Raw genomic sequence first — 13,404 nt, forward strand, 5'->3', positions numbered from 1 at the left:
CACTGGTGTGGTATCTCTGCACATTAATAGACCAGTCCTTGTAGCTCTGCAGCTCATCCTTTTTTCTTACTGCTTCCAGTCTTCCACTGAGGTTCTGGGTGAACGTGATCAAGAACCCACAGTTTGTATTTGACATCCACAAGAACAGTATTACAGATGCCTGCTTGTCTGTGGTGGCTCAGACCTTCATGGATTCATGTTCAACCTCAGAGCATAAACTAGGGAAGGACTCACCATCAAACAAGCTGCTTTATGCTAAAGACATCCCCAACTATAAAAACTGGGTAGAAAGGTATGTAAGCATGGTGGATTAGACGTGAATGTTACATTTGTGTGTTTTGTTATATTTCATACAAATATTCAACTGTTTTCGTCCAGGTACTACTCTGACATTTCCAGGATGCCGGCTATCAGCGATCAGGACATGAGTGCCTACCTCGCAGAGCAGTCACGCCTGCATGCTAACCAGTTCAACAGCATGTCAGCCCTACATGAGATTTACTCCTACATCATCAAGTACAAGGACGAGGTGAGATTTAAGTCTTAGTACTACCTAAGAGAAGGAAACAAAGCTGTACTAATGTTACATACTAAATACAAGCTGTTACTTTTGTCTGTATACAAAGACTTACCTTCAGTCTTATTGACATTTAAGAGGCGATTGGGGGTCGGGGCTATGGCTCTCTACATCCTCTTGCAGACCATTACATGTGGAAACCATTTGAATACAAGCGCGCTGATCCACACAGGTGTGCACACGGGTGTTCACTGCTCGTAGACTTAAATTACACCTTTCTTGGCTGCTACTTCAAAGCACATTGTGCACTGTCTGTCCTGCATGCTGCACAACAACATTGAATATTCAGTATTTACTGCTGTTTACACTTAGCTAGAGTAATGCGATGGTGTTGTGTTTAGTATGTTGCTTTGGGGGTTTTTTTTTGCTTGTTTTCTATTCTTTTTCTCTCAACAGGTGATCCAGGAGATTTTTCCACCCCCCCTTTCTCACTGTCCCTCTCCCCTTCTGTTTTTCTTTTCCTTCCTCTTTCTTTCTCCCTTTCCTATCCCTCACTCATGTCTGTCCCGTCTGTAACAACTGAAAATAAAATAAAATAAATAATAAAAACAAAGGTAGATCAAATGGACCAATACGGCAATGCCACGATGATCCATTTGGCAAAGTAAATCCATTGGGTATCCTTGTTGGTCTTCAGACAACAATTCTGATGGCTAAAGAACCAAATGGGACAGACAAAAAAAAAAAAAAAAAGACATTTAAGAGGCGATTTAGTCGGGCTAACTGAATAAATTAAACCAACTTTTGCATGCTTTATGACCCAGCCATGTGGGAGTCCTTATTCATCCTTATGTAGGAATAACATCTTTGTGCTTTGAAAGCAGGAGCTGTAAGTTTTTTTTGCAGCATTTGCTGACCTCTAACCCCTTTTCCCCCCAGATCTTGTCAGCTTTGGAGCGAGACGAGCAGGCAAGGAGACAGAGACTGAGGAGCAAGCTGGAGCAGGTCATCGACACAATGGCGCTGACCAGCTGAGGACCATCGAGCACCTCCTGCTCCTCCTCACTCCTCCTCTCCATCTGTCTCTCTCCCACGTTCCTCTCACCCAGACAACAAACAAAACTCCAACCCCCAAACAATACGACAGACGAAACTGCAAAAGGACCGAGGCAGTATACTGCAAAATGGGGGGATTCGGCAGAGATGGGCGGGGCCTGTGTACGCTTACATGTGTATGTGTGTGTGTTTGTCTGCAGCTCCATACAGTGTGTCTGTGTGAGAGGCTAGGACACGGGACGTTTTTTCACACATACATACATGGAGAACATGTCAACTCGACAGCATTTGATTATTGTGGATGTCGGTGTTTGTGGTTTGCTTGATTTTGATTTCAGGAGTTTTGTTGTGATGACGCGATGGTCAGGAAAGAAACAACGGAAGCCTGGAAAGAACTCCATATACGGCATCATTAGCGGAACGGACCAATCTGTGATGAGCCAATGGAGAGAGGATCTCTCTAGGTCATGTGACTCCAGATGTCACAGTTAGAATTTTTTTTCTTTTTTGTATAAATGTAATCAACTGCCCACTCTCTGATCTCTCGCCACTTGTATTACTGCTGAATTTGCACAATTTACAGAAACGTTACAAAGCAAGACTATATAGATATTATATATAAATACAGCTACGTTTTTAAAGAAAGATTAGGGAGTAAACTTTTTTCTTTTTCTTTTTTTCTTTTCAAACCAACAAATACAATAAAAATAAGACAAAACACGATTTGATATTACGAGTACAAAAAAAGTGGACAAAAAAACAACGAAAAAAGAAACAAAAAAGTCGTACTGTGCCATGTTTTCTTTGAATGTTGTTTAGTGCAAAGACATTTTGTTAGATGGAATGTGCTACCATATGATTTTAAATATGAACATGCCTAGTGACTGAAAAGAAGTTTTTGAATAACAACCCATCATAGGATCCTTGTTGAAAGTGACAAAGAAAACACACAAAGTCGCCCATCTCCACATCTTCCAGGTAGAGTTCATGGTGTCACGGTGATAACATGAAGTTGCTGTTGTTTCTTATTCAATCAGTGCAATCTGTTGGTTTCACAAAGCCAAATTATATACCTACAGGATGGTTGCTTTATCATGGCCACGTTGGTGTCTGTTTCTTTAATTCAAAGGTCAAGAGGTGACAGTTTTAGTGGCTCGTAGTTTAGTGACGGAACAATGAAGTAGCTACATTGCACTACCTTAAATATTCCTCTTTGCTCTGATACCACCCTGTCTAACTTTCCAGAGGTCATGCTTTTGTGTTAGCCATCCCTGAAAGGGTCATTTTCTGACAGTTCTGCAGGAGCAAAGTCTTTATTATTTACAGACTCTGTTCATTCAGCAACCACAGTGAGGTCAAGTAGAACTTCACTGTGGAGAAACAAAGTCAGAAAAGCAGTTTCCAGCCTCAAGCCACTTTCCCCCCTTTTTTCTGTTCTCACAACAGAGGTGCAAAGAAAAGACTTAGTGTTATTTCTCCACCTCGAGAACATATATGTTTGAGACATGGGTTTAAGCTTTCTGTCCACGAGGAGGGTATAGAAGTGTACAGAGGTGAGACACTTTGGTTCATTAGCTACACGAGGCTGAGTAATCCTCATCTTTGCCTGCAGCTCTTGTTTCAAAACTAGCCTACTGCCATGTGTGGCTTAAGCTTTTTATATTACTGCTCTCATAAGAGGATTTCTTTGTTTCTGTTTTTTTTTTTTTTTTAAGTCACGGTTTTTGACTTTATGGTGAGAAATAAGAGGGGTTTATTTCTGCTTGCCGAAAACCAAACTGTGGTCTGTATATTGTTTTGTTTTTGTTTTTTTTTGTTGTTGTTGTTGTTGTTGCTTCATTTGTAAATTGTATACTTTTTCATGATGAACAAAAGCTGTTTGCCATTTTTTTTGTAATCAGGTTGTTTTTTTGGTTTTGTTTTTACTTTCATTTGTTATGTGTAAATTGTACATTTTATGGTACGCAGAAGACAAAAGTCTCTTCAGTTTGCCTGAAGTTGAAGTACTTGACCGAACTCAAGGTTTATTTTCCTGATCTCAAGGATCAAAATGAAATTGTTGAATCAGATGAGCGTCTGTGTTGTCGTGATGGAAATGTGACTTGCTGCTTTAACTCTTGTACCTTGTTTTTCTATCGAACATTAGGGCTGTCATTTTATGCTGATCATAAATGCTGTCCAATCCTCTTTTGTTTACTGTACATGTCTGAGATGCAACATGACTTCTACAGCTGTATGCTTACGAGCTTCATCCCAGTACTCGCTGGGACTTGATAACTCACTATGTACCTGCCAGTCTTAAAGGGACCACTCTGGCCATGCTTGGATAGAAATTTCTCCTTTTCATGTCATCATGTTGGTTACACATGTTACATTATTTCTAATAGAAATGAAATCCTTCACTAAAATGTTCTTAGTCTATTATGAAAAACAAAAAAAGTAATCATATTTTGGATTTGTTTTTTTTGTTTTTTTCCCCCTTCTGACTTTTTACTGCATTCATACATTTTGGTGCTCTTTCTGTATAGATCACGTGGCATGGAAATGAATGACTGCTGAGACTCAGTGGTGCTGTTAACAGCAGTCCTCTGGATGGTCTGTATAAGTGCAGTAGGGACAAATTCACTCACTCCCTCATCACAACTGAGGCTGTGGTGTCCAGCTGATGATCTGTCAGGCTTTTCAAAGACACTTACACATTCTCAATCCATTCTCAGGTTCATGCTCCATTTGTGTCCTATTCCACTCGTAGCTCTGTTGATTAAACGACTGCTGGGGGAGTCGTGCTTGTTTATCATTTGCATGGCTACTTGCCTTTTAAATTGACCTTCTTCTCAAGTCCACATGTATTTTTTTTCCAGCTGCCCTTCTCTACTATTCATTTTTCACTGTTTACTACAACAGCTGACTTGTGTTTATTGTTACTCGGTGGCCTAAGAGTGTAGGCTGTAGATTGAATTGCTGGGTTTGCTGCTGTTGTCAACCTTCAGAGTGAGTAGACTCAGCTCAAAGTCATGTTTAATTCTCAGCTTCATCACATTTTTGCCTTTTCAAACCATTGCTGAATCAAATGAAGTCCTGGCATCATTCTGTGTTTTTTCCTGCTCGCTTCTGATTCTTGGAAATTCATTATTTCTTTTTTTTTCTCCTTCAAAATGGAAGTTGCATAGAACCCACGGAAACGCAAAGCAAAGGAATTTCAAGTATAGTGGCTAAAGAATTTTAATACTACAATAACTGATACATTTTTAGAGTTTCAGACTTGAAGCGACTGTCACAAGTTTGCAGGTTAACATTCATTGTGTAAATATTCTGTTATTTCCTATTTTGCAGATTTACTACTTGTAAATAAACACGCATCAAGGAGAGATTAAACATTTTTTGCTAAATAATTTGTGGCTTGGATTTTATTTTTTTTATTTTGTCATCAGCCGTGTTTAGAGATGAAAATGTTGTTGTTGAGCAGCTTTGTTGATACATGTCTTTGCATTAATCACTGACAGTCTGCTGTACACATAATTTGAGATCCCCAAAATCCGCTACTCAAATGTTTACATTTATGCTGCCCCCCTCGATGGACGATTGAGTCACCCCCACAACTTTAAACAGTCTTTTGCCAGGAAAGTTTAGCTGCCTGCTTTACTCTGACCACAAGGCCCTAGTCACACCCAGGGGCGGATCTAGAGAAATTTTCTTAGGGTGGCAAAGAAATGGGGTAGCAAAATCAAAGCCTTTTTTCCCCAAACACATATGCAGGTGGTTACATATGGTTATAATGATTCAAATGCAGTAAGTATACACATTTAAATAAATACATGTTTTAGTAAATTTTTATAACTTGAAATGCAAATATAAATTGTACATTTTGTAAACATATACAACTATTTATCTAAAAATGCAGCCAATACACCTGACATTTTTAGTAATATTTTGTACAACCATTTCAAAATATTACTAAAACTAAAATGAGAGAACAATCTGGTGTCGCAATAAGATGCCCCAAAAATTATGTGTGCCAGTAAAAAAAAAAAAACAAAAAAAAAGTTTTTCCACCAAAAGACAGAGGAGAACAGCACCGGGATAAACCTGCAGGCCTGACAACAGGAGGTGTATCACTCCGCTGGTTTTCTACTTAGTGACAGTGTTTACAAATGTGCCTTTGTGACATTCATTAGTGCCCTCACTGACAAAACAAAAGAACGACTACACAAGACAACACACTAACTATACACTCCACACTAAACGTTATAAATCTATATCTAAAAACTCTTTCACACTCGCTCGCTCTGTCTCGCTGGCGTTACCATCACTCCCAAAACTTTCCCCTCTTCCTAAACAACCAAATCCCACGTGTTGACATTTATTTTTAATTGGTCGACATGGTACATTCTTCCACCGATAGGAAAGTGGTGACTTTTTTTCTTTACTGTTTTTGCGCTTTCCTTAGAGCGTTAAAACGGTTTTAAGCTATCGAAAACAAGAAAAAAGCCGGTCCGTGTTATGGGCTGAACCATTTGTTAATGGTTGAGAGGGGGTGGGGGGCAGAGCGTGTGTAACACTATGCAATATTTTCAGTTTTAGCATTTATATTCACTGTTGACTGTAACTACGCTCAAAGTGTTAATGCGATCTTATTTTAATAAACACTGTCATATGCAAAACTAGGATGGCACAAGGGATCATTTTAGGGTGGCCCTTGCCACCCCATGCCACTCTTCTACAGAGATGGATGCGTTACTGTAATCCGATTACTTTATTCAAGTAACGAGTAAAGTAAGCGATTACTATTGCAAAAACGGTAATTAGATTACCGTTACTTTCCCGTAGGAACGCTGCGTTACTGCGTTACTAAAACCGTGATTTTTTTTTTGCGAGAATGTCGCATGACAGTGACGTAAGCGAGTGCAACGTTCGTGACAACAGCTGTGTGCAGATCAACAATGGATAATATATCGAGTGCGGGAGAGAGTATGAGCTTGCAGCGTTTAAAGCGTGGAAGTACTGACCTTACTTTGAGTTTGCTTCCATAAAAAGTGACAAAAACATTAGCGTCCATTGTGCGTGGGAAGAAAACTTCTTTTTACAGCGAAAAAAACCCCTAAACTTCCAAGCAAGCACCGAGTGCACAACGATGTAATGGGAAACTCACAGAGAAACTCGCGGATTCTTCCACTGACCGCTGCGGCACACCTGCACCAGGGTAAACCTCCGCCTACCCTACTCCTGCTTTACAGGTGAAAATAGAGCAACAGGACTGCTGAGTCTTTGTCTTTATTTATTTTCTGCTGCGTTTTACTTGCATTCCTACGGGAAAGTAACGGTAATCTAATTACCGATTTTGCAATAGTAATCCCTTACATTACTCGTTACTTGAAAAAGTAATCACGTTACTGCCCATCTCTGTCAGTAAGTAGTTTGATTTGGCAGAATTTTGCACCAGCTGCCCTTTCTGATGAATCCCAAAGGGATTTTCTGTCTCCTCCAGGATCAAACAGGATCTTTCACTTATTAGCCAAATGTGGAACCTCACCACACTATGGAGCCACACTAGCTGCACCAGAAAGCAGCACAGTAATGTTACAGTAAATATTCACCTGCACATGTTTAAAAATTATATCTTGTAAAGTTCTGCACATCATCAGAACTACTTGAGTTGGAAAACATCACGATCTATTTGTTGACTTGTGTAAAACTTTTTATACCTTAAGAAAGGAAGCTTATGTTGACTTGGTTAGTGTGATGCCGCTGTTAAGTTTAATTCCATTTTGGGGCTTGCAAAAGGGGCTCCTTTAACAGTGATCAGTGTTTTTATTGCGGATCATTACAGTTGTTGGTGGTACTGAATCATTTTAGGAATGTATTTCATGTCATCAGGAGTAATCTACGGTGGCCCTGAGACATCAAATGTCCTGCAACTTAAGATCGTCAAACAAAAACGTACTGCAAAAGCACACAAGACACAAAATAATAAAACAACTGTTTAGGTTATTGTCTCCCAAAAATGCTTAAAAACTAAACCAGAACTACTAGAGTTGGCCAACTCTCACATTATTCACGTCATACTGTAGATACATGTTTGATATTAGCTGTTGTGTTTTGAGGCTTCTCGAAGCTTTTAGGATTTTTTTCTGTTTCCATTGTTTATTCAATTTTAATTACATTTCTTCTATTTTTGTGTTTTATTCGACGTCCTTTATGTCTTCTGTGCTTTTACAGCATTTTTCAATTTGCAATGTGTTTAACACAGTTTGTGAGGATAATCTGGTCTCTTTAATACTATATTGTGTTAAACCAGGCCAAAAAAGAGAGTAGTTTTAAAAACGTTTAAGCTTGGGTGGGTATTGAAGATCTTTTATTAAATTTTCCAAGTGCAAAATGCAGGACCTCTCATGTGGCTTGAAAATTGTTATAACTTGGGTAGCACCATGGTAGACATTTTTTCAATTGATGCTCAGCCTTCATATTAATTCCAGCGCCTTAATAGGCTGTGTCATTTAGTATCAAAGAACTGAGGATCAAAATGTTCACATTAAAGAGGAACCTTCTTGTCAGCACAATACCTTCCCTTCTCCATCTCCCTGCCTTTCATAACATGACCGGCATCATTAATCATTCTTACGGGACTGTACTTGAGCTGCTGGTGGGGGTTTTATTCTCTGGAGGTGCTAATACTAACACATTTACCTTCTAACCATACATCATGCTTGCATTGCCCTCAGCTTACATGGTCACTTGCGTGGAAGAGTGGCTTTGAGTGTATAACAACAGCAGATCATCAGGCAGCTCAGAGCGGCCAGACCAGTGATTTTCACGGCATCTATTTTGCAACTGAAAAGAGAGGCATAGGAGAAGACACCAAAGTACCTTGTCCCTTCTTTTTTTTCTTGGCTTGCCCTGACCCGTTAGCACTCCCCCCGCCCGCCAGTGCATTCAATGAGCTCAGATAGACAAAAAATGTTATCGTTCACACCATGTGTAACCATCCGGGCTAATTCAATTAAAATTCCATCCGAGGAAGAACGCTGAAATTGCGTAATGGTCGTGGGAGCACTGAATCTCGTAATGATCCTGTCAAGAGGCAAATGATCTTGCCGCGCGTACATTATGATAAATTCCTTGCAAAGCACAAGATGCTCGTTTCTGCACCCACCCACCTCTCTTCTTGCATGCAGAATTCTATTGCCATAGTTAATAAAGCCATGATCTATATTTGCCCCCCTCAACTCTACTTTCCTTTTTAATCTCTTTTAGCTACAACTGAAGAGGGCACTGTGTTTTATCACGCACTAAAACCCGGTGAAATTGAAATTCTATTTTAACCGAGGAGCCTTTTGGTGTCTGTCAATGTGCGTTGCATCAAGTGGATGGTGGAACCGGGGCACAATGAGTGGCAGTGGTATCTATAGGGCCCCTAAATCCAGTGAGTGGTTCAGTGGCTGCTGGCGAGGCAAAGGTGACAGCTGGAACTGGTTGGGGACGCTGTGAGATGGATTACTGTCAAGGTTCTTAACTTAGGGTGCACACACACACACACACACACACACACACACAAAATAAAAATAGCTGTGTGTCTGTAGAGACCCACAGTAAAGGAGAGGAGTGGGTGTTAAGTACAAGAGCTGCCAACCTTCAGCCCACCACAGATGTATACAGTCATGCCATGCAAAGCTCCCCAAGGCAAGTGCAAGTCTGAAGCATAGTGAGTACTAAGTAATGTGTGAGGTTAGCTGCTAATGGCTCAACTGTGACATGAATCCAAACGCTCGCTGAAAGTCAGCGATGAATGAAAAGAATATATGCAGGGAGTCTTTTGCAGCTCCCACAACTTTACAGGGCTTTAAAAGGGGCCGCAGGCCTGAAGCATCACTTAGCTAAAGGTGCTAAAGGCGCTGACGAAATCTGCACAATGCCACACAACAGACAGGGAAAGTCAGCATGTGGATGGGCTCTCTCCCACAGCCCAGAGACATGCAGTTAGTGGAGTTAGTGAAACTGATGCTTCTAAATCGCCCATAGGTGTGAATATAAGCGTGAATTGTTGTCTGTCTCGCTGTATTAGCCCTGGAACAGACTGGCAATCTGTCCAGGGCATACCCTGCCTCTTGCCCTATGACTGCTGGGATAGGCTCCAGCCCTCTCCCCCAAGACCCTGAATTGGATAAGTGGAAGAAGATGGATGGGTGGATTTGCAGCTTGTTGTGTCTCAGTGGCCGAAACACTGAGATGTTTCAAAATTTTTACTCTTCACTTTTTAAGAGACGAAGACGTGCACAACTCGGACAGAGAGCAACGATCATCTTTGACCCGAGGAGGAAGCTTAGGGGTACATCACTCACCATCTTAACAATGCTTTGATTGCAGCCATTCCCAGCTCTCTGTGAATGGTACTCACGGCCATTGATACGTGGTCATGGCAATTTGCATATTAATGATCATGAAACTGACCTCACGGCCCATTCTTAATCAGTGGTGCTAGTACTGGTCATCATGCAAATGTTTCTTTATAAGGTTGGGGAAACTTGGACTGGGTGACTTCATGTTTCTCCCAATGAAAACGCACCGCCCAGATCAATAGAATCAACTTTTAGTATGATATCTACATTCTAGCTGAACAGTGACAGCCACTCATGTCTTTAATGAACATGAGGTCAGTGCGGCAACATAACTGTACTGTAAACGACAAGAAGTTCAAATGAAGCTGTGACACGCTCTTAGTTCTGTTGATAATGTGTGTGTGCAAACTTATTACACACGTTCACCTGTGTGCACGGTCCATGTTTATATTTAATGCAGTTATAGATTCCCTTACTGTGTAGTACTGTGTGATCACTGCACAGAGAGAAATAATTACAGAAATCCGTATGGCAGGTTAAACATTGCATTATGATAAATCTCTGGCTGTCTTTTATTATTTTGTTTTGAACGCAAAATTAGAAGCCAAACATTACAATCAATCACTTTAATCGTGATTCATAATTGCTTATTTCTATAAAACTGCAAACAGTTTTAATAAATTCATTTCACGGCTGATTAATACTTGTCCTCCAGGTTTCTGATGGAAAAATGGAAAAGCAAACAACGATTTAGCTGTTTGCTGGTGTATTTTAGGTCTTCTCCGCTCTGAATGCAGAGTGCATTTGGAATGTCGTCAGAGATCACACACTGGCACGTCGCACTCGTCTTACCGAAGATCGTTTCTTTTTCTGTTTTGGTTTCAATCACTTTCCACAGAGACTAAGCAAAAACATGTTTGACCCAGACTTTACATCCTGAGATATTAGCAATCTGAATGAGAATTATTCTATAATGTTTATATCAAACCTGCCCTCTATGTGACCAGCAGTCACTGCTTTATTACAGGGATGGTATCAGTGGTGCCAGTAAAAAATTTCTTCCTCAACCACACTGCTGAAAATTGTGGACATCTTCTCAGCCTTTATTTCATCAGACCAGAGGATTTTGCTTCTCCTGGTGTAAGAAGTGTTCAGGTGAATTTGAATATGACTTCTGTGTGACCACTCTATTTGTAAGGTTCTCCCATCACCAAATATTTCATGTAGTGACCATTTGGTTGCTGGTTACCCGCCTGACCAAAGCCAGTCTTTGACCTTGCTATTGTATTATGTTTTATTATTGTTACTATTTGAGTGTAGATTCATGAGAAAAATCACTATAAGACGAGTCTGAAATATAACTGAAAATGAACCTATTTGGGGAAAAAGAGAAATCTGAGGTAGTAGGGTTTTATTCTAACAGAGTTCTATGATTTTAGAAATGACAGGAGGTCAACATGAACTCCTTCTAGTGTTAAAGGATATTAAAGCCCTCCAAAACCCTCCACTGTGCTGCATGTAGACATGTTTCAGTGAAGAGGAGGCGGGTGCTCATTCTATACATTTTCTTTCATATTAAAAAAAAATGTATTTATATATGTGGAAGACCTACTATTAATTGGAAGCCATTGTGTTACTGCAATCACCAACAACAAAGCAGTGGCAAAGTCACAGATGTACTTTTCCAGTTTGCAGGCACCGCATCATTAGTCGAAGAGTAATGATGCCAAACCAGGCCACCGGTGTCTTCTGTGCTGCACACTGACTAATAGGTTTAAAAATACTTTAATGCAGTTAAAAAAATAATTTAAGTGCATTAAAATGTCAAAAAAGAGGGAAAAAAATCGCTTTTCATCAATTAATCATAGTCAACCTCTCCGAGCCAACAGGAGCATTTTGGCAGAAGCTTTCACTTGATGTCAGTGTCTGCAGTGGAATGAAAGATCATTGGCTGATGTTCCTCCGTTCCGTCTGGCTTGTTATTTTCTCCACAGGTAGAAGCCATTATGCACCGAGTCTCCTCCGTCAGGGCCACAGAAAATCCATTCCCTGCTCCACTGACCTAAAGCTTCCTGATGCCTGATTAACACACATGGGATAACAATCTATATAGAGTATTTTAGAGCTTTTAAAGAGGTCTTCTATGGTATCTTCTGGACCATATTTCCCAAACACTGTCCAGACACTCGGTGTGGATGATGATTATATAGATCAGTTAAATTGTTTGATGTATTTTCCCCGTTTTCCTTTAAGTCTAAATGCTCAGAATTAATGAGCTGAACTTGACTTTCAGCTGTCATCTCATTCACCTTTAAGTTTCCTCCCAGGTACACACGCACACATTCAAACATTCCCTTAGGAGACCCACACCCTGCTGTGAAGTGGACTTAACCGTCTTCTCCGCCAGGTGATGGGGTCATCCCTCCAAGGATCCAGAGGAATATGTCCGATTAGCCCATCCACCCTGCACGCCTCCACACAACGATGCAGAGTCTGTCTTTATGCTTCCAACATGCATACATTTTATCATCAGCTCCATGTGTACATACATGAGTGGTTTGCGTGCAGTCTGGAGGTCAGTCCGGTCACCTGCAACCTTCCCACGCAAGACATCATCAGTCAATTTAATCCCAACTTAACCATCTGATGGAGTGCACCAGATTGATAAAATACTCTGGAACTGTTGCTAATGGTCTTCGGCGATCTCACTTTTTCTCTCTCTCTTCCTTTTTGCCCCCCATTCACATTCACATGAAAACATACACACAATACAGCCCCTTTTGATCTTCAAATGGGTGTCTTTGGCTGGATTCTTTTTTAAATTTTCTCTGTCTTGGAGCTTCAGTGAAACTTGAAAGGCACTGCTTTTGCTCGGAGAGAAGAATGAATCTCTTTAGGTCTATTGTGGCATTAAGCTTTGAGGGGGCACAACAAAGAAGTCAAATAGATATGTACACATCGTTCGCTTGCTTATTTTTCTCCATTTATTTGATTGGCTCTTGAAAGAGCACTTCCATAGACAATAAGCAAAATAATTATATCCGTTATATACGTATATCCCTGCTCACTAATTATAACGTGTCGCGGTCTAAAGCAAATAAAGCTGCACTGTGCGTTCTTTAAAGATAAGGGAAAGAAGCAGATGTATTGGAAAAGCTGTGTTTACACTTGTTTCTAAATTCAGTCAAGTGAATAAAATTCAGGATACATTCTCTCACAATGAGCATAATTAACTTCACAATAAATTATTAATTAGACGTATCAGAGGATCCCAGATGCTTCTTTAAGTCTTCAAAAGGTTCAGCCTAATGCTTCGCCCTTTAACCCTCACGTTGAGCCTGCCTGCCGGCCTCATCTTCAGAGTGGCTCCCAACATGTTCCTTTCACTCCGCCTCCACACAACCTGCAGCCTCTCGTGCATTCACCGCCGCGACTTTGATATCAGAGGGACGTGGTGTGTATTAACGACCCGCCGCTCATGAATTAATTAATCACTTC

At 40.5% G+C, this 13,404-nt stretch overlaps 1 protein-coding gene across 5 annotated transcripts in view; it reads left to right on the top strand.

Moving 5' to 3' along the window:
* Window positions 1-4,965, top strand: part of LOC102289754 (plexin-A1) — a 229,412-nt gene extending 224,447 nt beyond the window's left edge. For all 5 annotated transcript variants that reach the window (XM_005918586.3, XM_005918585.3, XM_005918589.3 and 2 more), the window contains exons 30-32: window positions 80-292; window positions 379-529; window positions 1,457-4,965. In XM_005918586.3, the coding sequence (XP_005918648.1) occupies window positions 80-292; window positions 379-529; window positions 1,457-1,552 (460 nt within the window). In that variant the 3' untranslated portion in view covers window positions 1,553-4,965. The remainder of the gene's footprint in view (window positions 1-79; window positions 293-378; window positions 530-1,456) is intronic.
* The last annotated feature ends 8,439 nt before the right edge of the window (window positions 4,966-13,404 follow it).

Source organism: Haplochromis burtoni, unplaced genomic scaffold, assembly GCF_018398535.1.
Source record: "Haplochromis burtoni strain Fernald_Lab_line unplaced genomic scaffold, NCSU_Asbu1 Contig_32, whole genome shotgun sequence".
In the NCBI taxonomy this organism is placed as follows: Eukaryota; Metazoa; Chordata; class Actinopteri; order Cichliformes; family Cichlidae; genus Haplochromis; species Haplochromis burtoni.